A 25,032-nucleotide genomic window follows, 5' to 3' on the forward strand; every position below is an offset into this window, starting at 1 on the left:
AGAAACGTACTGCAAAACTGTTTACAATGCAACTGTCTACTTTTAAATCACTGCTGCACCTTACTGCATATTTGTTTACATTTGTTTTACATTGTTTACATTTCAACTGCCTACTGTTCACTGCTGCACTTTATCCGGAAGTAAATTGAAAATTATCCTGTAAGTGACTGCGATTTATCACTGCACTTTATCCTGTACTGAAATTCACTGTCAGGTATCCTGTAGAGTTACTGCAATCTTTCTGAGCTGTGTGAAAACGAAATTTCGTTCTGTATGCACTCTGTGTATACAAAATGACAATAAAGAAAGTCTAAGTTTAAGTCTAAGTCATTTTAAGTGCAAAAATCTTATTCCATTGGCAAACCGTCCTATTTATCTGCTCAAATCAAGGAAAAATACTATAACTTCAAGAAAAAAATTCTTATTTTTAGGTCTATTTTTGCAGTGCAGCAAAGATAAAAGTAATGCCATTTTTTCTCAGAGAGAGTCTTTTCAACTAAAACAATCCACACGTGACCCAGACATTGGAGAACAGTCGTTCCATCTCAGCTTCAGCCGCGCGTCTTATCGGCCATACCCTGTCGCCCTCATATGGAGCGCAGGCGAGCTGTTTTCCCCAGCAGCGGCCTTTCCTGTGCCACGCACCTCAGCCTGCCGTTCACCTTCCTGTTAGACGCGATGATGACCAGAGGGCTCAGGGCCGCGTACAGCGAGGCGAAGAACACGCGCAGGTCGGAGATCAGCGACGAGCTCAGCGTGTTCCTCACAGTGAGCGTGTACACCCAAAACCCGTTGTCGACCCCGTACAGGACCACGTAGACGGTCACGAGCACGACCACCACCTTGGCGGCCCGTTGCTCGGCCCCGCTGCTCCCCGCACCAGCACTGCCAGAGCCACGGAGCCCCTTGAGGTGCTGGCTGTGCTTGTAAAGGAGAACCAGAATGATCAGGCTGGTTAGAGTCATGAGGGCCATGGGGACCACGTCTCTGCTCACTTGTATTGCCCCGTAGGCCTCTTTGAGGACGTCTGAGCGGAAGTTCACGTAGCAGAACTCTGCATTGACGGCGCTCGTCGTCATCGCGGTGTAATTCCTGGAGCTCACAGAGAACAGTACGGCCCCTACGCTCATGCTGGTGTGGAGCACCCAGAGGATGAAGAACACGGCGGGCAGGTTCTGGGCAACTAACACACGGGCGGAGGCCCAGCTTGATCCAGGAGGGGCGATGCTCAAACACTGGTACGCACTCAGGAGAAAGGTGAGCCAGATAGAGAGGGCCCTGGAAGTTCTGTAGATGAAAATCACGGCTTTGCAGCCAACGTCTCCGAAGACGTTGGCCAGGCGGAAGGAGGCCAGGGCCTCCAGCAGACAGCGTACGAGCACCACCAGCAGGTTGGCGAAGGCCAGGTGGAGGACGATGGCATCCGCAGCGAGGAGGAAGCACTCCTGGAGGATCAGGAGGAGGAAGGCCACAATGACCGCGATATTCCCGGGTATTCCAACAACCGCGAGCGACAGAAAGAGCCACCCCCGGACAAGCTTATCTGACGGCATTGCTGCAGAGAGGAAAAACAAGTGACAAATAATTTGGCGAATCACATTGCGATCGTGTCAAATGTCAAAAAAGCATTCAAGTGGGTCTCGGAAAAATACTTGCTGGAAGTTAGAATCCCACTCGATGGCAGGTAAGGCCGGGAGCTCTGAAGCCGATCTTGTGCCTGACAGACAGTGATTCCCCCTCATGAAGTCAGCAGGCTTTTTCTTTCCTTATACCTGGAGACCGGTAGCAGCTGTTGGTTCTGCTTTGCACGGTCCATTGGCTTCTCTTCCCTCAGCCTCCAATTACCTGAGATCAATTCAGATGACTGATTCTGTCGTCTCACTGGGTTTTAGACAGACCAGATTAACACGAAGGAGCCACTGATTGTTCTCATTTACATGGTACAAAACACAGACAACTGAGACCATGCAGGTCACCAAAGAAATTATCAATTGGATCTATATTTTAATTTTAAAGGGAAGGATCAAATAATTGATCAAGTCCATGTTTCACCAAGTATAAACAATTTTGTTTCATATTATTCTGTCACCTTTCTCTTTATTTTTAAGAAAAAAATAAAGTCTCTATAGTAATTTTGTAACGTAAGCAAGATCGGTTTACATTCCTGCAATCAGTTTTTAAGCAAAATTACCGGTGACATTAAAGTTGCAGTCACCTTTTGATGCCACAGTGCCCCCCAGTGGACAGACATGAAATTATGTCACAGCCAGAAACCCAGAAGTTTAGTCAATCCCCCACATTTTTTACACAGCGCATAACTCAGAATCCAGTTTATTGCATTTTATTTAACTTGAATTAAACCTTATTTGTGAGGAAGAACATATGAATGCAAGAAGGCAACAGAATTTATGTGCAGGTCCCTTTGCTGGCATTTGGAAATTAAGCTTTAGGTAATCTCTAATTACCATGACCACTACAGGAATAAAAAAAAAGGAACTTCACTGTGAAAGCCTCAGAATAGCCATTAGTAAATGGTTTATACTGTACTCCCCCCTTTTAATTTACATTCTAAACTTGAAATAAAGACACTTAAATAAAAGAAATACTGCTAGTGTTGTAAGGTTTATTGTGGCTGTTAACATGAGGCAAAACTACATAAAAATTCCCACTGGAAGAATTTTAGTTCTAATTAAAAAAATTTAAATTACAAATTACATTCACCTGTTATTGCTTTTTTAAATTTGATTTCTTTATTTATCTATTTATTTATTTGTACTTTAATTATTTACCTATCATCCTGAGAACAGGAGCAGGTGGTTGGCCGGTCTCTTTCACCGGCTGTTTTTCACCAGTTTTCTGTATTTCTTTGGTGTTGTTTTATTTTGGTGTATTTATTTGATGTTTGGACAAATAGCATCCTGTTGATTGTAAAGGTCTTTAATATTTCCTGAATATGTCTTTTATACATGTCTGTAATATCTTGGTGTTTGTTCAAAATACCTTTAGTAGGTTAAAATGTTGCATTGTTTTTGCAAATTTAATAATCTCAGCAGCCAAAACAAAAACATCTGTGTACGGTTTTTCGCATTTCTGAAAATAATTAGTTTTTGCTAGCATGTTTAATAGCTGTCAGAGGGGTTCTGTAGAACACATGTTTTAATTTAAACAAAATGTGAAGTCAATGCAAGCTGGATCCTCAGTCTAAGAGCGAAAGGTTCCTTTCATGGCAGCTTACCATGAACAAAAGTGTAACACATATTCTTATTGTGAATGTGTCCCCACGCACATTTATGTTTATCAGTGGTTTTATTCTAGATATTACTTTTGTAATACGTAAAAATGTTATATTGTAACAGATTTAATTAGTATTAAATGCAATTCTGTTAGAATTATAATGACGACAATTAGAGTAAAATTGGCTGCCAGGGGGAAAGGGTCTTAATATTATTGGAGTCACACAGGAGCAAACAGGACATGTTGCAATGCCCTGAGGACAACATGTTTCAACTTGCCTCTTTAATTAACTCTCTGAACATGTAAACATGTTTAAAAAAAAACAATCAGGAAGAGCCCTTATCTAATGATGATTTATTCCAAGGATAACTCCCATGAGAATAAGAACCATCCCAGAAAAAAAGAAAAAAAAACGGTTAGTACTCAGAAAGTGGCGTTTCCAGTTGTTCAACCTCTTAATACCAAGCAGTTGGAGGAATAATTGAGGCTCATCTGATATCTTCCATTTTCACTTAAATAAACCCTTTTGGTCCATTTCAGACTGCGGAGGCTTGAATCATAAATTAAAACTGAACAGCTGTTCTTCCGCACCTGATAACTGCAAACAGGCGCTGTTACATACCTGCAGTTGATTGTAGTAAAAAAAAATATAAATAAATACATCCAACTACTCCACAAATGCAACAGCTTGGCATTTTTCTAGTAAGAGTAAACAATAAATAATCAATGCTACTAAAATATTTTACACCTAATTCTACGGTTGCAAATACATTTATTCATAAAGTTTATCAAACCAAATACACATTTCTGTATGTACTATTCTTCATTATTTGCTGATTATTATCTGATCTGTGGTGCTAAGGTGCATTTGCACATGTTTAAGCTTCTCTGAGATAGATTTGCGTAGTTTAGTCGCATCGTTCAGAAAATCGGCTGCTGTCCTTCCTCCATTTAACTTGAATATTGTATTTTTATCTGAAAATTGTAAAAAAAAAAAGTAATTGGCTCAATATTTTCCCCCTTTCTGATAAATTCATTCTCTTCTTCTTTACAACTTTCTTATTCAGATTACTTAATCTAGAGTGTAACTCTGGGGTATCCTGTCATCGTGTTTTTGCCACTGTCGTGCCCAAATTACCCCATTGTGGGACGATAAAGATATTTCTAATACTTGGATTCCTCTTCTTCACTGCAAGTTGAAAACTATGTTAAAAAAAAGTTGTCAATGTTTGTTCATATAAAGGAAATGAGGGTAACAATCCAACACTTGAACTGATTTGATGCTCAACACAGAAGCCAAATCATATTTCTTTTTCTTTTTGACATAAAATATAGATTCAGCCACATCCTCCTCAGAAATAAGCTCACTATGAAACCATAGCCACCATGAGAGCCGGAAAAAATCTCTGTAAGCATCCCAGTTTCCCATTACCACTGGCCACTACTGTACTTTAATAGGTCCCGTGCTTCCTCTGCGGCTCCGCTCCTCTGAGATAATGTGAGTCAAAGTTGGTTTATTGCATTAATTTGCCTAACTGTGTGCTGAGTCTTGGCCAACAGTCTTGAGGGACGTTGAGGATTATAAATCGTCTCTCACAGGCTATTCGGCAGCTTGTTTATTCAAGGAGTTTCGCTTTTTTTTTTCTTCTCTGCAGCTTCACACGAGAGTAAAGTTTACCAGGTTTGTATGGATTATCGAGGTTTGTTTCACATGACCTAACTGAGATTTATTTATGCTGTCTGTAGTGCCTATTTACAACAGATCTATTCCTCATGCCTGCTGTTTAAACTCTGACTCCTGCAGGTCTTGGTGGCATGGATCTCTGTGTGACCATCAAAGGGGTCTCCTTCCTCTTGCAGACAGGTATGGGCATTTTGGGGAACGGCGTGGTGCTGTTGGCGTACGCCAGCATAATCTGCACCGAACCGAAGCTCCTTCCCGTGGACATGATCCTGTGCCACCTCGCCTTCGCCAACCTGATGCTGCTGCTGACCCGCTGCGTGCCCCAGACCATGACTGTGTTCGGGTTGAAGGGCCTTCTGAACGACCCCGGCTGTAAGGTGGTGATCTACGCCTATCGCGTCGGCAGGGCTTTGTCGGTTTGCATCACCTGCATGCTGAGCGTCTTCCAGGCGGCGACAATAGCCCCCGCAGGCCCCAGATTGTCCAGGCTGAAGCCGACGCTTCCCTCCCTGGTCCTTCCCACCTTTGCCATGCTGTGGTTCCTTAACATGGCCATTTGCATCGCAGCGCCTCTCTTCTCCATGGCTCCGCGTAACGGCACCGTCCCTGCATTCACCCTCAACCTGGGCTTCTGCCACGTGGACTTCAGAGACAACCTGTCCTACGTTGTCAACGGGGTGGCCGTCTCCGGCAGGGATTTTGCATTCGTGGCCCTGATGGTGGGCTCCAGCGGTTACATCCTCCTGCTTCTCCACCGCCACAGCGAGCAGGTGAGAGGGATCCGTCGCTCTCACGGCAGCGGGGCGGAAACCAGAGCGGCCAAGACCGTGGTGACCCTGGTGGTCCTCTACGTCGTGTTCTTTGGCATCGACAACGTGATCTGGATCTACATGCTGACGGTCTCAAAGGTGTCGCCGGTGGTGGCCGACATGAGGGTGTTCTTCTCCTCCTGCTATGCCTCGCTCAGCCCCTACTTCATCATTTCGTCCAACAAGAAGGTCAAGAGGAAGATTGTGTGCGCGGCGGAGCATGACCAACCGTTAGTGGACACTCAGGAGTCGAATGAGAAGTGACTGTTTCTGTCTTGACCGCCTCCAAAGCGTATAGCATGCAGCAAATGTTCTCCGTCAAACCTGTTTATTTGGAGCGTTTTTTTTTACAAAGATGGGTAGTATTTAGCGCCTCTCTGGTCGTTTAGATTTCTGAAATGCTGCAATGGATTGGTGCCATTTGAACAGAACACACAACGCACAGCAATCGTATGTAACATAAAAAACGTGGCCAGAATGTGACTTGAATTTAAAGCTGTGTAGCTGTATGTGCATTCAGGCAATGTAGTTTGGCTCCACTAGTCAATTATATACAGGAGCTCTAAGAATTTGATAAGTCTCACCTGGGTGGATTTGCTGTTTCACTATTGTCTTCGTCTTTGTTGGTCATCAAAAGCAATTATATCTTCTAATTGGTAATGTTATTACCCTGTTATCTTTTATTATTATTAGTAGTAGTAGTAGTAGTAGTAGTAGTAGTAGTAGTAGTAGTAGTAGTAGTAGTAGTATTAAATACACATATGCTGCTTACATTTGTTTAACGTGTCTTTTTGTGAGATAGAGTCCTTATTCTTAAAATAGTCTCACAATCGAAATTATAATTTAAACTGTTTCATTTGTCCTGAAAAACAACAAAAACGTAACATTTTAAATAAATTTAAAAAATCAGGACATTAGAAGCTGACTTCGCTAATTTATTTTCCTGCTAATAATAATTGATGTGAATAATCCAGCCTGCAATATTAAGATTTGGCCCGGGTTTTTTTTTTTTTTTTTTTTTTTTTTTCTCAAACCTTTTTTTCCCGCGCTTGTCTTCTCAGGCTGCATTTTCCCCGCCATCTGTTCGGAAGATTCACAAATAATATCTTAATAATACGTCAGCAGTTTAAAATTTTTATTTTGTAAACCGGACACATGTAAGTGTTTTATGCCTTTGTGGGCCACATATGTGCGGTTAGGTTTTATGGTGCCCGGCGGGACGTGGGAGTTTCTCCTGACAGACACAGCTCAGGGAGAAACAACCTTCATTACATCAACACAATAAAACCCGGAAAAGGGAAGAGGAAGAATTAGCCCAAAGTGTAGAATAGTTGAAATAATCAGCAAGAAAACGCGTTTGAACAATGTGAGGGTTCAAAGTCACTTGTGACTCCTTGTTATTCTTCAGACGTTTTTAAAAGAGGCGAAGCAGAAACACTTAGCATGGGCGACAAAGTGTGACAACAAAACGTCGGAAGGACCCTAAAAAATCCATTTGTTATGGTTTCTGGAGGTCCGGTTCCGCTTTGTTCAAAGAACTTTAAGCTTTAAGTTGAGGTGAGTTTTGCTTCCAGCTGATTTTGCTGGCTCTGCAGTTTGTCTGTGTGTTTTAAATCGGCGTCCTGTCTCTCCATCTCGGTCCAGTAAAATGACCTGATCCGCCGGTTCTGGTTCCAGCCCCTGGTCGCCATGGCCAGAATAGCCTGGTACCAAGAGAAGGTAAGCAAGCCCAACTACCTGTTAAAACAAATTTAACCACTTTATTAAATGTTTTTACATGGACCAGGCTAAAAATTGAACAATATTTCTAGGTTTTGTTTTATTTCATATTATTATTTCTCATAACTACGGTATTACTGATAGTTTTATGGTAGTGTCTTTTTTTCCTCTCTTCCTTTTTTTTTTGACTTAAAGCTAATGTTTTTGCTGATATTCTGTTTGTATGTTGAACCAGAAGTAATTTGTTTTTGACAAAATAATAAAAGAGCAGATGATTAAACACATTTTATCCTGTGACAAAGAATCTGTTTAAATATATAAAGCATGTTTTAATGTTTAATCGCATTTATCAAAGAGAGGTGGGGGAGGGGAAAGCTGACCAACCAGGCCTTATTTAAAAAAAAAATACAAATAATAAAAAATAAAAATCGCCTGCTAAACCCAATTACTTTTTTTGTGACACCTTCGGTGGCAACAGCTGCCGAGGTTTTGAGCCAAATGGGCTAATTGAGGCCGTTGTTGCAGCATCTCAGTCGGATTTACCTCTGAACTTTGACTAGGACACTCCGAAATCAAATTTTATGCGTTTATTTTTTTATGTTTTTTTTTATACTTGTGGCTTTCTGTTTTTAAATAAAAGCTATTAATTGCTTGCACAAAGCTAAAAGTGTGGTATGATTAGTTTTTAACCATGCGTCAGCCTATAAGTATAAGCAACCTCCTGCTGGTAGATAACATTTATTGAAATCTCCATAACTTCATTTCTATACCGCAGATTACCAGGTGTTGTATGTCATATTGCATTATACAATAACCTGTCAAACATGAACAAAAGACACATGAAGGAGTGTACAGAGAAGCTGCAGAACCTGTAAGAGGGAAGCGGTGGCAGGCGGCTGCTTTTTGTCTCCGTGAAAGTCTGCAAATAGCACAAAGTAAATGGCTTCTGCCCAGGCTTAAAATCTGGCTTGTTTTAACTTGTCTTTGAAACCTACAGGAACAGAAGCAGATTTTTTTTTTTTTTTTTTTTTCCACTTCCAACCTGGGACTATTACTCTTGTCAGATTTTAAACTCATACCTTCCAGAGTCCATGTATATTATTTAGTACCTGACTAAAGTGCATGTTAAAAAAAAATAAAAAAAAATCTGTGTATTCTTATTACAAACAAGACCTCAAACATGAGTTTCATAGCTGTAACCGATCCAACTTTTAACTTTTCTGTGACTTGAAAACGACGAGAAAGTCCGACGAGGTTGTGTTGGGCACGAAATAATGAAGACGATGCGTTTGTGGTTGCAGATCGGGGCCTATGACCAACAAGTCTGGGAAAAATCCCTGGAGAAAGCGGATCTAGGCGTAAGACATGTTTCCTTTCAGCGCTATAGGTGTTTGCATGTCTGAGAATGGAAATGGTTGCTTGTTCCCTTTTTTCATTTAATCAACCTGCTGCCTGCGCTGTAGGGTTTGGAGCGCAAACCAAAGAGGACGGGCTACATCAAACCGGACCTCATTGATGTCGACTTAGTACGAGGTGAGAGCGTCCATTTCTCTATGTGTTTAATTAGAAAATGGGACGTGAATTACCTGACGTCAGCCCGTGTGTTGTAGTTATAACGTCACCCTTTGTCTCGTCTTCTCAGGATCAACGTTCAGTAAAGCCAAACCAGAGAGCCAATGGACAGCGCTGACTCGAAAAGGTCTGGTCAGAGTTCTGCTCTTTCCTTTCTTCTTCCAGTGGTGGATCCAGGTGACCTCCAGGTCCATCTCCTCATGCATCCTTGTGCTATATTTACTGCAAGGTAAGCCCGCCGTGGATTAGTTCACGTTTCTCCCAAGTCGGATCTTAATGCGTAGGTCACTGTAATCCTGCTGATGTCGTGCCCCTGGATGCGGGGAACGTCATTTTCACTGGAAAATTATGTTGAAATTAGGGATGCACCGATATGAAAAGTTAGGCCGATTTCGATATCTGATATTAATATTGCTGTTATGTCCGATAACCGATATTTACCGTTTTTATACAGTTTTTGTACCAACTGAAAACTATTCTAACTGAATTTTTGAATGTGGGTTATAGTCCAGGCTTACACGCTGCTTTTCGTATGTCTTCTTTCGACACCGTGAAAAAACGGCCACACTGCTGACCTTGCATCTCTGTTTAATTTTTTTTTTTTTTAAACACAATTTTGGCTGCGATGCATTACTGTCAATGTCACTGATAGGGTTAATGATAATTAATGATAATAACCCCTTATTATCTTATATCCCCTTATTGTCCAAGAAAAACCAACACAAAACACAAGTTACTTTTCTGCAGTTTTCAGGAGTTGGTTTAGGAGTGGGTTGGTTTAGAAAAAGGGCTGAAGGTTTATTGGGGATAGTAATCAGTCACCTGCAAGATGCACAGCTGGATAAGTTAAGACATTCCTTATCTGCTTGAAGTTAAAACAACAGAACATTCCTGCAAGTCAGCTCTTGAAACAAACCAAATGCCTTTAACTTTAACTAAAATAAAATGATTACATTCACATTTCTCTAACAGTCACATGATCCAGAAACAAACAAAAAATCGGATGACCAACCTTCTGAAACACAGACACAAAGGGGCAAATAGATGGAAATAAACATCAGACCGATACCGATATGTTAAAAAATGACTAACATCGGGCGATACCAATTTTAAAGCCGATATATATGGTGCATCCCTAGTTGAAATATTTTTGCCATTTTTATTCCTACTAGAAGTCACTTTAATGTAATATATTGATTTTCATGTTGGGATTAACGTGAAACTAATGTGTTCCAGGGGCCTCATGCTGTTGAAACGTACATTTTGTTTTGCAGGGACACATTTAATACATTTTAATCGAGTCTTCACTTACTGGATTCATGTTTGTTTGAATTCATTGATGCACCTGTTTCCTCCCCCCCTGCAGCTGAGCAGCCCAGATGAGAGCTCATTAGCACACATGAATTCTGTTATAATGCCTCCCCTAAGAGAGCGTGTTGTTGCCAAACGTTTTGCTCCCCTCAGTGGCAGCGGTGCTGCTGTACCTGGAGGTCCCCAGGGCCAGTGCCAGCGAGGTGTTCGGGCCCGTGTGTCTCATGCTGCTGCTGGGCACCGTGCACTGCCAGATTGTTTCAACGGAGTCCAACCGGTGGCCCTCAGGCAGTCCAGCTGTTAGCAGCAGCAGCAGCAGCAGCCCTGCGCGCAGAAGGAGGTGCTTTATCTTTGCTTTTTTTTTTTATATCCTAACAGACTCGCAGCTCTTGGCTCGTATATAAACTCTCACATGAAGTGCACATACCCAGAGGCTTTCTACTGTTTGCAAAGCGTGCAACACAGTATTTAAATTTCCTCGCTCAGTTATCTTCTGCTAACTGATCACACGCACCTCTTCAGTGTTGACTTACTTAGATAAGAGAAAGAGAAAAAAGAAAAATATCTTTGTTGTTCTCTTTGATGTACGTTGACAAAATATATATATATATATATATATATATATATATATATATATATATCTATATATTATTATAAAGATATATATATATATATATATATAATAAAGAGAGAGAGAGAGAGAGAGAGAGAGAGATAGAGAGAAAAAGAAAAGAAAAGATAATTAAAAAAAAGCAAAGAAGAAGAAAAAAGAGAGAGAGAGAAGATAGAGAGAATTAAGAGAATAAAAAAAAAATTAGAAAATCATTAGAGAAGAAGAAAAAAGAGAGAGTGGAAGGAGATAGAGTAAGAGAGATCTCTCTCTCTCTTTATTCTTATATTTTATATAAATTTTTCTTCTCTAAATGATTTTATTCTTATTCCTCCTTCTTTCTCTCCTCCTCCTAAAATTCTATATCAAATAATTATAGTATATAATTAGAATATCTATATTATATCTATCATTCTATATATATATATATATATATCTCATATATATATATATATATATATATATAAAGTGCTATTATTTTTATTCTGTCTCCTTCAGGCCAAGGAAGGGCAGAGGGTTAAAAAAATCTGAAGCAAAGATTGACAGCGGGGACGTGGAGCAGCAGGGGCCCTGGCAGTTTGAAGATAGCCCGCGATTATACAGGAGCGAGGAGAGGAGGGTAAAGTCACTCATCCCTGTCAGTCCCTTTTTGGAGTCGGCGGTAAACGGTGGCGAATGGAAGAGTAAAAGCCTCATCCTGAGCAACATGGGCAATTTGAAGACGTCTTCAAAATGCTTTCATGTGCTCCTCTCTCTGTCTCTGTGGAAAGCTTCTTATACTTGCCTTAAGGTTGGCCCATACGCTGGATCTACAAAATGTACCCGGGAAAAAAAAAAATGTGCACGCCATTGTTAAAGTGGCTTTTGCGACTCAAAAATGACACCATTATAAGTCATTTGAAAGCTTTTTTTTTTGTCCACCTCTTAATGTGACATTTATGCTGCACAAGCCTGCCCATGCTTAAACCACAGCTTTGTTTTAGAACCTTTTGATTTCTTCTTTAAATTCTCCAAATCTATCAGAATATGAAGACAGGTCTTGTACCTGGACCTTTTCATGAAACGCTTATTTAACCCTGGACTCTGGCTCAGCCAGTTTTAATCTTTGCTCTTGTTGAAAGTATGTTGTTGTTTTTTTTCCAGTGCGATGACTAAATCTTAGTGCTGGAAACGTAAAATTGCTCTTCTGCTTCAGCTTTCTTACCTGTAGGTATTCACTCGAAATCGACTGGTAAATGGAACAGTTGAGAATTGAACCCCCTCGCCATGACGCTGCCACCACCGTGCTTTCACTGTGGGTGTGATGTTCTTTTGCGTTGTTTTTGTGCAAACAATACTTTTTTTTTTTTTGGTATGGTGGCACAAAAACATCCACGAGTGAACCCGAGCAAGCATTTAAAGTTGTCAAAGCTGGATCTTGCTTGAGTTTTTTTTCTTTATTTATTACACAAAAATCTTTTCTAGGGCTGAACAATTAATCGCATTTTCAATATAATCCCGATTTAAAAAAACGCAATTTCCAAAAAGCAGAGGTTAGCAATTTTTGGCTATGTAACAATTAGTGAGTCAGACGCGTCCTTTTGGTGTCAGTAAAATGTTTAAAGTGGGTTTGCCTCCACATGGAAGGGAAGACAGTTGCAGCAGTGAGATAATCTAATTTTATTACTCGTTTTAGAATTTGTATAATCATACATAGCATTAAGTTCTGGTCAATCAGTTTAATACATAGACTTGCTTGTTGGTTGCACTTTATGTTCAACAAGGATTGATGTCCAAATCAACTAAAAGCTGTTCTCTTGAATAATATTCCGATTAAACATTAAAAGTTTGTGTTTTAAATAGTACTTGTTTACAAACACCTTTATTTAGAGGCCATTTTTGTTGCTTGTGGTTAATGCGGAGAAAAGTCAAAAACAAAATTGCAATTTTGGTTAAAATATTTCGTAGGCAGAACGCGATTATTTCTGCACCGAGTTTAGATGCTGTGGGTGTTTTAGCAACTAATCTGCACGGCAAGGAAACAAATTGATTTGTTGTTTTGTATATGTTTAAAAAGACATGATAAATTAAACTGGGGGGGGAAAAAATCGCAATAATTCGCAATATTAAGAAAAAAAATCGCAATTAGATTATTTTCCAAAATTGTTCAGCCCTAATCTTTTCTAAACAATATTACGAGCACGTCGAGCACAGCACGTATCAGTTGCCAGGCTGGGCTCATATTGGCATGATCTACTAAAACGGTCTTGTTCGCTTTCAGAACAAAAGTCAGTCAGGATTTGGAGCATCTGACGAGCTCTCCAGCGAAGAAGGAGAGAGCGGGAAACCGGTGGAGGTGATTCGGTCCCTTCGTCATCGCAAGCTGCACCCAAAGTCGCCGTCTCCATCCTTGTCTCCTGTTAGGAAGAGAAATGTGAAGTCCAGCCCCAAACCCGCACCAAGACCACAGGTAAAACTCATTGATTCCAAGAGTTTAAATGTGAGTCTGTCTCTCTCTCTCTCTCTTTGTGATGTGTCAGCTTTCTATAAAGTGCCGTTTGTGCAGGCTGTTAATCAAAGCCACTCGGACTGTTTTGCCTGTGAGCAGGAGGAGAGCGGAGCGCCCACCGACGTTAAGCTACGTGAGATACAGCGACTCAGAGTGGACTCTCCTCGTCCGGCCTCTGACACCGACGACACGATGTGGGAGGAGCTTCTGCAGGGCCCCGACTCCGCCTCCTCAGGGAGCAGCGACACGGAGGGGACCGGGAGGTACAAGGCTGGGATAAACGTTCCGCAAAACACGACGCCAAGCAGTGAGGATGGAGGTTCACAGCAAGGACTCACCAGTGTAAATATAAAATCTGTTTTTTTTTTTTTTTTTCTATTTAGTACTTTATCCGTCTTTGGTCTCATTTATCTAACTGCTGGTGTGAGGTTTTGCCGTTTTATTGTATAAAATCAGTTCTGATCAGTGCAAATCTCTTAAAATGAAGAATACTGTATCCTTGTTTTGGTGATGTCATATAGCGGATATATTCACAAAGTTTACCCAGTTTTCCTTTCTCGCTGCTGTGCTTTCACCTCAGAGCCAGCTAAACTGGCTTCAGGCGTGCCACCCATCCAAGGACCGCGTTAGCGCCATAATATGGGAGCAGGGCGAGTGCAAGAAAGCTGACGTGTCGGTGCTGGAGATCAGCGGCATCATCCTCTCACGGGTAAATCTTCTCTTCTTTATATCTTTTAAAAGTTTCTGGTTAAAAACTGAATAGACCTAGAACAGATTTGCAAACACTTGATTTGGGAGTTTTATAAAAGTGACTTTAATCACGTTTAGCACTGCAGTTCTTCTTACTAAATGCTATCAACAATATCACTAGTCCACCAAGAAATGCAGATAGAAAACTATTAGAAGTTTAATTTCTTTGTGATTTTTAGGGCTGGCTGTGCTGTTGAAATTCAGTTGAATAAATGGCAAAAGAAATCTTTAGACACTGCAGTGTTCAGGTCTTGTTATACGGTTTGTGTGAAACTTCAATATCCAACTGACAAGTTTCAAATCATGCAAATTAAAGCAAGAATTTAATTAAAAGTGAATGAGTTTTTTTTTTTAGAAAAAAGGAGCGAGACAAAGGAAAACAAACTTTATAACCTCCTCTAGTTCTAACAAAAATCACTATAATAAATGCAGAAGACCATCCCATTTTAAATGAATATACTAAACGAGCCCAAAATAAACAGCTGATCTCATATTTGTCAAGTATTATTCAGAGATCACAATGTCTAGTTGTTTTCTCTTTAAAGGTTTTTTTTAAACTGATTAAAAGATAAACAAATTTTAATCATTATCCAAAGTTTTACTGAAGTACACATAAGCTTTAATGTAGTTTACCATCACACATCCCCACTGGATGTTAATGCAACATTTTCTTTCTTTCTTTTTTTTTTTGGTAAAACAAATTATAATTGACAATTTATATAATACAACATATGAAGGGTTGAGGAATTCAAAACGATCTGCATTTATTCTAAGTTGCAGTCTTTGCATACATTTTGTTGTATGTGTAAGATTTCCCTTGAAATTTATAATACTCGAATATTCCTAAAAAACTACCTCCAAATACCACTTCTATTGAAACTATGTGACCATGTTAATTACCCTCTGTTTTTTTTAGTCAAAATCATAAAACTAGTTTCATTCTTATTAAAAAGTATGTTTTCTTTAATAACCCACTTCTATTTTACCCACCATATTTTTTGCATTATTTTTTTAAATCATTCCCAAGGCGAACATGTTTCTCATCTGCAAACAAAATAAACTGTTTACTTTTACAATTTTCATGAAATATAAAATATAGAAATTTAAAAGGTTTAGGTCCCGAAACTGAACCTTGTGGTATCCCCCATTTAGTGTTTAATGGTGAAGCTTTGATACTTCATTAAACTGTAAAAACTGTTTTCTGTTCGTCAAATAACCTCTTAAACATTTATGAACAAGCCTTTGGCGTTAACGCCACGCTTATTGGTTCTTAGACGTGTGGATTTGTGTTTTTGGTTGTCGCCAGGTGAAGCTGGTGGAGCAGGGGATGGGTTACCTCGTGCTCGGCGGTCTGATGACGGCCACCCTGGCGCTGCTTCCCTTCGCCTTCCGGCTGGCTCAGCGTTTGGACATGTCCGGCCTGAGCTCTCTCTCCCTCAGGCAGCTGGTGGAAATCGGAGTGGGGACGTGTGACGCTCCGGCATGCGCCTTTTTCCTCATCACCACGGTTCTGAGGGTCTGCCTCACGGGGCTCTTCTTTTTCATGATGTGTGTGGCTGAGAGAACCTACAAACAGGTGACTGCTCTGTTCAATCTACCTACAAATGTATTTCTAACCTTTTTAGTTGCTCCTCAGATAACCCGTTATACTAAGTTACAAAGGCAAGTTATTCCCTCTTACAAAACCCTTTTCTTAACTCTATTGTACAAGGTATCATTTCACATATCCTTTCTTTCCTTTATTTATTTAATCAGTAATGCCCCATTGAGATGCAGGATTTTTTTTCTGTCACGGAGGAAGACAAACAATGAGTTTTTATCTTGCACCTTGTTTCTTTCCACTGTTGCCAACATGCAGTAGCGTTGCGCTCCCTGGCCAGAGTTTGCTTGTTTTAATTTAATGATGCATGCACTAAATGTTTGAGGTAAAATCCACCCGAGAGTGCAAAATATTTCCTCAACCGTTTGCCGGCTGAAACGGTAACGAGAGGCGTTCTGAACCTCTTCAAACAACTGGATTATGTGCCGTTCTATGGAAAAACCGTGTTCCATGGCAAAAGCCTATGACTGGCTTAATTTTTGCTTTCCATAACCTTATGACCGTAAACTTATGGGTTATGTCTTTAATATCGTTGTGCTCATGAGACTTTGGGTGAGACAGGTTTCTCCTTTCTGTCACAATGAACATCGCGCAGCTGCAGAGATAAAGTCTGTTTTCCACAATAACTTACTAAGAAATTGTGTTTCCTACTTTTTTTCCCCTGGAACTATTTTCATACCCATCTTTGTCACGACTGGTGTTCTCATTCCAGCTGCGATCAATAACACCGTGAACCTCTTGCACATCCAGTTAAGAGCTTTTTCTATATATATGAGAGATAAATTCCTCCATTGCAACCTGTCTTTGTTACCAGCTGATCGTTTAATGGCAACGGGGAAATTAGGCTTTTGATGCTTTTTTTGGATTATTTAGCTGACAAATCAGAACCACCAGGAGGCCTCAAAGAGAAACCGGTATGATTTAATATTTGCGGTTAAAAATAATTAAAAAAATTTGACCATGATGAAAAGTTATAGGCTTTTTTTCATTGTTAACAATATTGAAAAAAGGGGAAAAATAAGGGAGAAACTAATTTTGTTTTAATATCAGTTTACAACAAAATTGCTCTTGAATTGTGCAATAGTCGTTTGGCTCTTTGCCATTATTAGCAATGTTTTTCATATTCTTGTAAGCTGTCAAATATACTAAGCTTAGTTTGTAATATTTTTAAGTATCATGCTTAGTCGTGCACATTTCTCAGAATCTGAGCATGGTATTTTTCAAAACCTTTGCTGTTTTCCTACTTTGTACATCCTACTTTACCATACAGTCTCTTATTGTTTATTATTATTATTATTATTATTATTATTATTATTATTATTATTATTATTATTATTATTATTATTATTATTATTATTATTATAGCTAGTGCATCTTTGTGCCTCCAGGAGCTTGTCACTTTGCTGCAGATGCACCTACTTTTCCCCAATGGGGGACAGTAAAGGATATTTCTGTTCTATTCTAAAGTTGAATTACGACATGTTGTTCTATAGATGACAAACTGTATTTAAAGTGAGTTTGATTAAGGGGGAAAAAGGACTGAATTTCTTTTAATGTCAATTATTTTAGGTCCAGATAAACTGTTCAAGCATCTCTCGTTGCCGGTAGCGAGCAAGAGTTACTGAAAAGTCTGAAAAATAAAGACCTTTAGGAGTCCTACGCACTAAAAAGATTTGTCAGTAAGTCTCATGACCTATCACTGAAATTAATTTTAGCTGAAGATGAATCCTTAACCTTTCCAGGAAGTTTTAAGCTACAGTTAAAAAGAAGTGGGAGATTTCTTATAATTTCCATCTGGAGGTTTAAGACCCAATTATATCCTTACAGGAGAGATCAGGATGGAAATATGAGAGTTCCTTTCTAGTACCAAAACGTAAAGGCATGAGGGCAGACTGCGGTAGATAAAAATAGTTACTCTCATGCATCAGGAAGTCTCCAGTTAATTATTCTTTAAAGTCGTTTTTTTTTTTTTCTGTCTCCACACTGACGGAGTAAAAAAATCTTTCTGGTTTTCTTCATGGCTGCTAAGTGGTTTGTGATCGTTTGACGATGGATCTCAACATTTGCCCAACAGAGACTCTTATTTGCCAAATACTTCAGCCACCTCACCTCAGCTCGCAAGGCCAAGAAATCAGAGATCCCTCACTTCAGGCTGAAGAAGGTGCAAAACATCAAGATGTGGCTGTCGCTGCGATCTTTCCTCAGGGTATGTGTCGTCCTGCCTTATCAGTGCAGCTGAAAGATCGGCCTGCACCTTTTTAAACGAGATGCCTCTGATCCGCTTGTTCGTTGCAGAGACGAGGACCGCAGCGCTCTGTAGACGTCATCGTCTCCACGGTCTTCCTTTTAGCACTTTCCATTTCGTTCATCATTTGTGCTCAGGTTAGTCTGAGGGAGCAGAGCCGACGTGTTCAGGTGACATTTTAAGCTGATGTCTAACGAGCATGTTGAGATTGAATTTTTTTTATTATTATTATTTATGTAAAAATTTTATTTCATTCATTGTGTTCAAACAAAACAAAGAAACATAAAAACAAACATTATAAATGACAGGGAGCCGAAAGAATAATAATCGTATGTTATCTGCCCCCTTTACCTTAAGCAATGTACAATTTACAAAGAACTTAAATTACAAAATCATCAACAACAGCAAAACAAGCATCAGAATATACATAAAAACAAAAGATAATGAAACAAAATAATTGTCCTCCAAAACTGAAACACACATTTTACTTTATGTTGATTTTCTGTATATTCATAAAACATAACATTTCACATTATTATTAATAATCAGGCATAACTGACATATTCACTCAGCATAGCAGCTTTTATTGTCCTTTTTAAATGTGAATATTTATTGTGATTCTTTGTTTTTTGTTCAGATTGTTCCATAAGCTGATTCCTTTCACAGAAACACAGCTGCTCCATTTTTTATTTTTTTTTAAAGATCTCAATTCCTTTTAAATTTATAATTGCTTTCTCTTTTTCTAAATCTTTTTTTAGAAACAATTCTAACTGGAGTAATAGTGGATTTGTTGCCTCTCTATAATATTTTCCAGTTTGTTATTCTGGGACAGGACAATATATTTTTTTAAAAAAGCATATCGATAAAATAGAAATCCTACTGATAATTATCAAAAAAATTCTAAACACATGTTTTAATGCATCTATGGCCATTTTATGCTGTTGCTTAGTGACTTACTTTTAGATACAGACACACAAACAGTGAATTCAAACTCAACCCTTTATTCAACCAACTTTTCACCAAAACTGCAAGTTTTTAAAAAAGAAAAAAGAACACGTGCTCCCTGAACTCTTTGAAGGGGGCGGGGCTTAGTGATGACGCGTTCCTGGGTCTGCATCTGTGATTGGTTGGGAGGAGGTAATGACTGTAATATTAACCTACATGATAGGGTAGAATGCAAAAGGAAGGAAAACTGTTATTCTATTGAACTTTGTATTGACCCTTTTTTTTTTTATTTTTTTTATCATCGATATACATCTATCGATCGATATATATTGTTATTGAATTATCGTCCAGCACTATATTATTCTCATGGCTCTTTTTTGTAAAATGAAAATTTATTGAATATGTGTTTTACATGCATTTCCCCAAGCTTCAACACAATAGGTCAGATACGGAACAATATACAAAATATGTAATGCTTTCTTATCTAGTGAGCCCTTTACTTTGTGTAATATTGTAATTGCCTTTGGTGTAAATAATGTGCCTTTTAAAAAAAAAAAAGAAAAAAATGCGTATTGTCTGAGTTAGGTAAAACGGTTGGGCTCAGATCGGACATGGTTTGCGGCACATTTGTAAAGACCAACATTATCTCTTCTCTTCAGCTTCTGCACAACCACAAGACATTCCTGGGCTCTTTAATCAACTGGGAGCTGGTGGTGTGGTGCTTCTGCCTCGTTCCCTTTCTGCTGCGGCTCGCCACGCTGGGCTCGGAGACCAACTCTAAATATAGCAACTCCTCGGTGCTGCTCACTGAGCAGGTGAGGCCCTCTGGCTGCTCCCTGAGCAACACCACCGCCTACTTCATAAACTCGGCTCATACGATGCATTGATGCCTTCCCTGTGACTGCAGATCAATTTGTATCTGAAGATGGAGAAAAAGCCTAACAAGAAGGAGCAGCTCGCCATAGTGAACAACGTTTTAAAACTGGCCACAAAGCTGATGAAGGTAAGAATTCAACATTCGTCCATTACGGCTGATTTTTATTTATTTGTAGAAATAAAAACCTGAAAAGAGTGCCGTGCATTTATATTCCAATTGTATTCCTAAGTGGTCTAATTAATTGCCATACATCCCTAAAAAGGTTTGTAACCCCCTAATCTCTCTTTAGGAGTTGGACACCCCCTTCAGGCTGCTTGGTCTGACCATGAACCCTCTGATCTACAACTTCACAAAGGTCGTCATCCTGTCGGCTGTTTCTGCCGTGGTCAGTGACCTGCTGGGCTTCAATATCAGAGTGAGTAAAATTTTATAAGGAGGTAATTTAAGAAGCTAACGGTAGAATAGCACAAAGTAAATGTCTAAAACTTATGGCGAAGCGTTTTCTCCCAGGTCCAGAGAAATGAAGTTTGGCTTGTTTTGATCTTTTTCTAACAGTGAGCAGGTGGCAAAGGCAGCCCGATAACCAATTCCTTTTTTAAATTCTTTATTATATACTTTTTGTGGAATTGTTACACTCATTTTTTTTCTTTAAAGTGGAAAACGTTCCCCTTAAAGCTTTCTGAATTAAGTTTAGCCTGGCCGGCCAGTCTTACGATTAAAGGTACAACCAAGATGTCTCGGTCAGAAAAAATGTTAATTGTATGTATCTACGTCCAACAGCTGCTCATCGTTCACTGAATTATAGTTTTGCTGTTAATATATTAAAAAAAGCAAAACTTTGTAAACTTTCGGCTGATGCCATTGGGGGCCGGCATCAGAAATCCATGCACAATACGGTAGGTAAGAGGAAAAAAACCTATGCAAACAGGTTCATTGGATTGTTTTTGCTGTTTAAATTAACACCAAATGTGATATTTGATACATTTACCTCACAAATCAAAATAGACTGAATTTATGTAGCGCTTCTCTAGTCATACTGACCACTCAGAGCACTTTACACTAGAATACTGTTCTCCCAATCCCGCTCATACACATATACCCACATCGGTAGGCAACTTGGGGTTAAGTGCCTTGCCCAGGGGCACATCGGCATGTGACGGGGGCGGAAATAGAGCCCACAACCTTCAGATTGCAAGACTCTACCTACAGTCGCTTCTAAAATCAGGATGTATGTTTTAGCTGATTTGTTATTGATGAGCCTGTTTTTTGATGATAAAATGCTGAACGTGCACATAGTGTTTTGTAAATCTTACTCCTCTGCTTGCTTTTTGACAATCTAAACTACTAAATAACTTTTTTTTTTCTCCCCTTAATGTCCTGGGGAGAAAAAAAAGAACACCCAAACTTCCTGGAACCTTTTTTTTTTTTTATCTACCTAAGCTGTTCTCGTGTTTCTCCATTGTGGGGTTTAAAGGCCGACTTGTTTGTGACTCTAAAGCGTGTCCTCCTCCTTTAGTCCTCCTTCGACACTGAAACACAGACCTCTGGCCACCGCTACAGCAGAATCCAGAGTGCAATTTAAGAACAGCGAAGTTGGACCAACACAGATTTGCTCTCAGATCATAGCTGTTACGGTTTAAAAGCCACTCACTGCCCTGCAAACTGTGTACAAAGCTATACGTGGAAGGAGTTTTAAATGAACTGACTGCCAGAGACAGGAAAAGGAACACAGGAGACGCTCTCTTGGCTCTTTTTATACAAACCAAATAGTCCTGGCTTATTCAGACCTTAATTTATGCCTTTTAAACAAAGAGAAGCGATTAGAATCAGGTTAAATCGCCAAATTAGTCCACACAAATAAGCGATTTGACTTTGGTCCTTTTCTTTTTACGTTTTCATTGTTTTCACTGAGGGCAGAGTTGAACCAAAGTCAGATTCCTTGCTTGTGTGGACCAACTTGATGATTTAATCTGATTGTGAGCCTTGATCTTTGTTTAAAAGGTGCAATTATAAGTTTTCTGTGATGAGAGATGGCTGAATTAAAAAAGAAAATGCACGTTAGAAATTATTTTTCATGACCTCAACTTTTAATGTAAGCGTTTCTGTACGGGTTTGTCAATAGGAATTTATTGTGCTAATCAAGCAAAATCTTCTTCCTAAAGCATTTCAGTCACCTCCTAATGTGTGCAATTTTTTTTATGTATATTGCATCTAATCTCCTATTTCTTGGTCACCTTTAAAAATCTCTTTGCAGTTAAATAAATACATACTTTTCCCACACTTGTAATTGGTCATATGCATAATGAGAATAGTTCCTTTCATGCAACTGTCTCAGCTGTTATTGTGTCCCGACAGCTGTTTTTAATATATATTTGTTTAACTTTGTCATTCGCTTTACTTCCAGCTGTGGAAAATCAAGCCTTAATGTGAAGAGGACATCCCACTACGAGTCGGACACTGGAGTCCGGAGACACTCTCCATCTGTTGCGGACGCCTTCTCAGATGCAGAAAGTGCTCAGACCTACTGACGGCGTTTCGCGCTGACCGTGCCTCCTGCACAAACCGTCAGCCGTTCAGAAGCCAGAGATGCTCCGACAATCACTCATGCAACATTCACTAGCCGCTCGGCTGAGGTGGCATTTAAACTTTCCATCAGCCCTGCCACTAACGAAGCGCCTAACCTCCGGTCCTTAAATGTCCTCCCTGAAAGCGGTTAAATATAGCGGCGAGCTGACGTTGGATGTCATTTCAGTTCTCCGCGGCATCCGGGGGTCTGTGTTGTGACGTTTTACAGATGTGTAAACGGACAATGGTGTGTAAACGCTGATATTCTCATGTAAATAGGTTTTTATTTTCATCTTTTCTCGGACAAGGAAAATCGAACACTTCTGCTGTCTCAAACCATGATATTGTATATGAACTGACTTTTCATACTGTATTTAACAGCCCTTTATTGTTCTCTATTTATTTGGATTTCTGTTGCAAGCTCTTGGATTTCAGCTCTTTAAATCTTTGACCACTGTCTGCCGTTTTGTATCAGGAACCAGTGTAAAAAGCCAACATAGGAAATCACGTAGTCTTTGATATCGTGGAATAAACAGTTTTTTCCACCCAGAGATGTTGCTATCTATCAGTTTTTACAGGTGCATTTCAATAAACTAAAAAAAATCACCGGTAATTTATTTTACTAATTCTATTAAAACAGCGAAACTCATATTTCATATAAAATCTGATATTTCCACATGAGATTTATTTTGAGTGTTTATTTCTGTTAATTGTAATGAATATGGCTTAGAGCCATACGCTAAATTTAGTTTAGCAGAAGAATTAAGATTTGACACGAGACCAATAAAAAATAGATTTTAAAGGCATACTATGCAACATTTTTCAGTTAATTAATGTGTTCCATACCATTTTGGATGATTAAATGAGTCATTTCAGGTCGAACAAAGGTTTTCTCGGCCGCCCTGGTGCTCTGTGGGGGAAATACCGCACTTGCAATTGCAGGAGCCCTCGGCCCGCACCCACAGGCTCAGAAGTCTCATGCAAGACTGCGAGAGTCGGTCTTGCTTTACGGCGAGAACTCCATGTGTTTTTGCCCTGCCATTCACTATATGCACGCGCGAAAGCAACAACAAAGAACCACGTGTTAACGTCAAATAAACATGCAAGCATATCGAGTTTTTTATTATTATTTATTTTATTTATATTTTATATATTTATTTATTTATTTGAATGTTGGCGAGGCGGCAGTGAGGCGGCCACCTCGCCAAGATAGCGCTGCGGGAAAACCCTGATGTTCATACTTTCACTCTGTTAGTCATTGTTTGTACTGCTGTTTTTTCAACTTTTCGTTGCGTTCGCCTGTCTGCTAAGCTCAAAACAACTGCGCCTGGCTTGATGGAGAAACCAGAACAGCTGAGCATCTTTACGACAGTGCGCTTTTACTTTCGCCCTCTGGGGGGAGCCTCGCTGGAAAATCAACTATGGTTGCATAGTATTAACCTGACACAAGCCAGATGCATGTCTCGCTCCGCCTAGCTTCACTCACATACATCTGGGACACCGCCATAGGAATTGCCTTTATTGAAGGCTAGGCCTTATCAAAAATCCTTGCATATGATTGGATAAGCCACTTGTCTGTCATCTTTATCGACGTGCTATTTCAACCACTCACACCGAAGCCAACCCGTGACGCTGATGAGAGCGACGCAGGAAAAAAAACAACTTTTTTTGTTATGTGTTTGCGGCTCTAGAGGCGTTTTATTGACAGTGAGCTGACAAGAAGAGGGGGGAAGAGAGGCGGCAAAGCGCCGCGGGTCGAAGTCGATCCCGGGCCGACCGCGTTGAGGACTAAAGGCCTCCTAACATGGTTCGCGCTAACCGCTCCGCCACGGGGCGCCCCGGAAAACAAAACTTGCCAAATCCGGTCGGGAGAAGGGCAAAAACATGGTTTCTACCAACAAAAGCCTTCAGAGGCGTTCTCTGATGTTCTTTTAATGAAACAATATTAGGTAGATAGGACAACACGGAAGAAATAGCAACATCAATGTTAACGCTTGCTTCCTCGATGCGAGCCGCTATTGCTATCAAAACAGTCTCACGTCACGGTCGCTTCTCCACTACGTCACATCTATGAAACTCCAGCCCTGCGTCCTGATTGGCCAGACCATAAAATTGGTTGGAGAAATCACTTTCTATGGGAGATGTCCCAGATGTATGTGAGTGGAGCTAGGCGGAGCGACATGCTTGTGTCAGGTTAGCATGCATAGTATACCTTTAAATACAGAAAGCATGTGCGTGTGCTGAATAGCATACACACTCAATACTTCCCTGGGACCTTCATTTGCAAATAAATTGCACTTACTTTCTTCTGAAAAGAGGACTTTGAACAATCCAGCCCTCTTCCTTCCTAACTCTAACAGAAAAAAAGGATATTCTGGTTCAGGAATGATTTAACAGGTGAGCAGGGATAGCGCACACGGCCCATATGCAGAGGCCTTCATTGCTGCATGTCTCCAACAGCCCCCCCCCTCCCCTAGTCTGGTTTTATTAAAGGCCACTAGTGCCACAAAAAGGACAAAAAAGTGACGATTTATTACAGCGACCTCTACATTTGTCGCCCATGTGGTTGATGCAGCTGCGTGTGGTCGCTCTTGACTCCATCTGGACCTTATGAGTCTCCCCA

The 25,032-nt window shown here is 40.0% G+C and overlaps 3 protein-coding genes across 6 annotated transcripts; 2 read left to right on the forward strand and 1 right to left on the reverse strand.

Annotated features, from left to right (window-relative positions):
* Positions 1-392: 392 nt before the first annotated feature.
* On the reverse strand, positions 393-1,979 carry LOC105928016 (olfactory receptor class A-like protein 1). The gene has a single exon (XM_021317841.2). It carries the CDS (start codon positions 1,551-1,553, stop codon positions 588-590), a length of 966 nt encoding a protein of 321 aa, XP_021173516.2. The 5' UTR covers positions 1,554-1,979; the 3' UTR covers positions 393-587.
* A 2,837-nt stretch (positions 1,980-4,816) lies between these two features.
* LOC105928034 (olfactory receptor class A-like protein 1) lies at positions 4,817-6,393 on the forward strand. Its single transcript, XM_036152142.1, has 2 exons — positions 4,817-4,915; positions 5,039-6,393. Exon 2 carries the CDS (start codon positions 5,050-5,052, stop codon positions 5,989-5,991), a length of 942 nt encoding a protein of 313 aa, XP_036008035.1. The 5' UTR covers positions 4,817-4,915; positions 5,039-5,049; the 3' UTR covers positions 5,992-6,393.
* Positions 6,394-6,991: 598 nt separating this feature from the next.
* On the forward strand, positions 6,992-22,960 carry phtf1 (putative homeodomain transcription factor 1). 4 transcript variants are annotated; one of them, XM_036152064.1, is made up of 17 exons: positions 6,992-7,284; positions 7,372-7,446; positions 8,748-8,804; positions 8,910-8,979; positions 9,089-9,247; positions 10,483-10,669; positions 11,438-11,558; positions 13,200-13,388; positions 13,485-13,769; positions 14,008-14,136; positions 15,484-15,753; positions 17,852-17,983; positions 18,073-18,192; positions 19,627-19,782; positions 19,875-19,970; positions 20,134-20,259; positions 22,249-22,960. In XM_036152064.1, exons 2-17 carry the CDS (start codon positions 7,417-7,419, stop codon positions 22,267-22,269), a joined length of 2,148 nt encoding a protein of 715 aa, XP_036007957.1. In that variant the 5' UTR covers positions 6,992-7,284; positions 7,372-7,416; the 3' UTR covers positions 22,270-22,960. The 4 variants fall into 4 exon arrangements, with proteins under 4 accessions (XP_036007957.1, XP_036007959.1, XP_036007961.1 ...); XM_036152066.1 differs by having other exon boundaries at positions 13,527-13,769; XM_036152068.1 differs by having other exon boundaries at positions 13,530-13,769.
* The last annotated feature ends 2,072 nt before the right edge of the window (positions 22,961-25,032 follow it).

This window comes from Fundulus heteroclitus, chromosome 20, assembly GCF_011125445.2.
Source record: "Fundulus heteroclitus isolate FHET01 chromosome 20, MU-UCD_Fhet_4.1, whole genome shotgun sequence".
Taxonomy (NCBI): Eukaryota; Metazoa; Chordata; class Actinopteri; order Cyprinodontiformes; family Fundulidae; genus Fundulus; species Fundulus heteroclitus.

What these genes read in the sequence shown, in the direction of transcription:
- phtf1 (XM_036152064.1), top strand. Translation starts at nt 7,417, where the DNA reads ATGGCCAGAATAGCCTGGTACCAAGAGAAG. An exon ending in TGGAGAAAGCGGATCTAGGC is followed by an intron (nt 8,805 to 8,909) that starts GTAAGACATGTT and finishes CCTGCGCTGTAG; the next exon opens with GGTTTGGAGCGCAAACCAAA. An exon ending in AACCCGCACCAAGACCACAG is followed by an intron (nt 13,389 to 13,484) that starts GTAAAACTCATT and finishes CCGTTTGTGCAG; the next exon opens with GCTGTTAATCAAAGCCACTC.
- LOC105928034 (XM_036152142.1), top strand. Translation starts at nt 5,050, where the DNA reads ATGGATCTCTGTGTGACCATCAAAGGGGTCTCCTTCCTCTTGCAGACA.
- LOC105928016 (XM_021317841.2), bottom strand. Translation starts at nt 1,553, where the DNA reads ATGCCGTCAGATAAGCTTGTCCGGGGGTGGCTCTTTCTGTCGCTCGCG.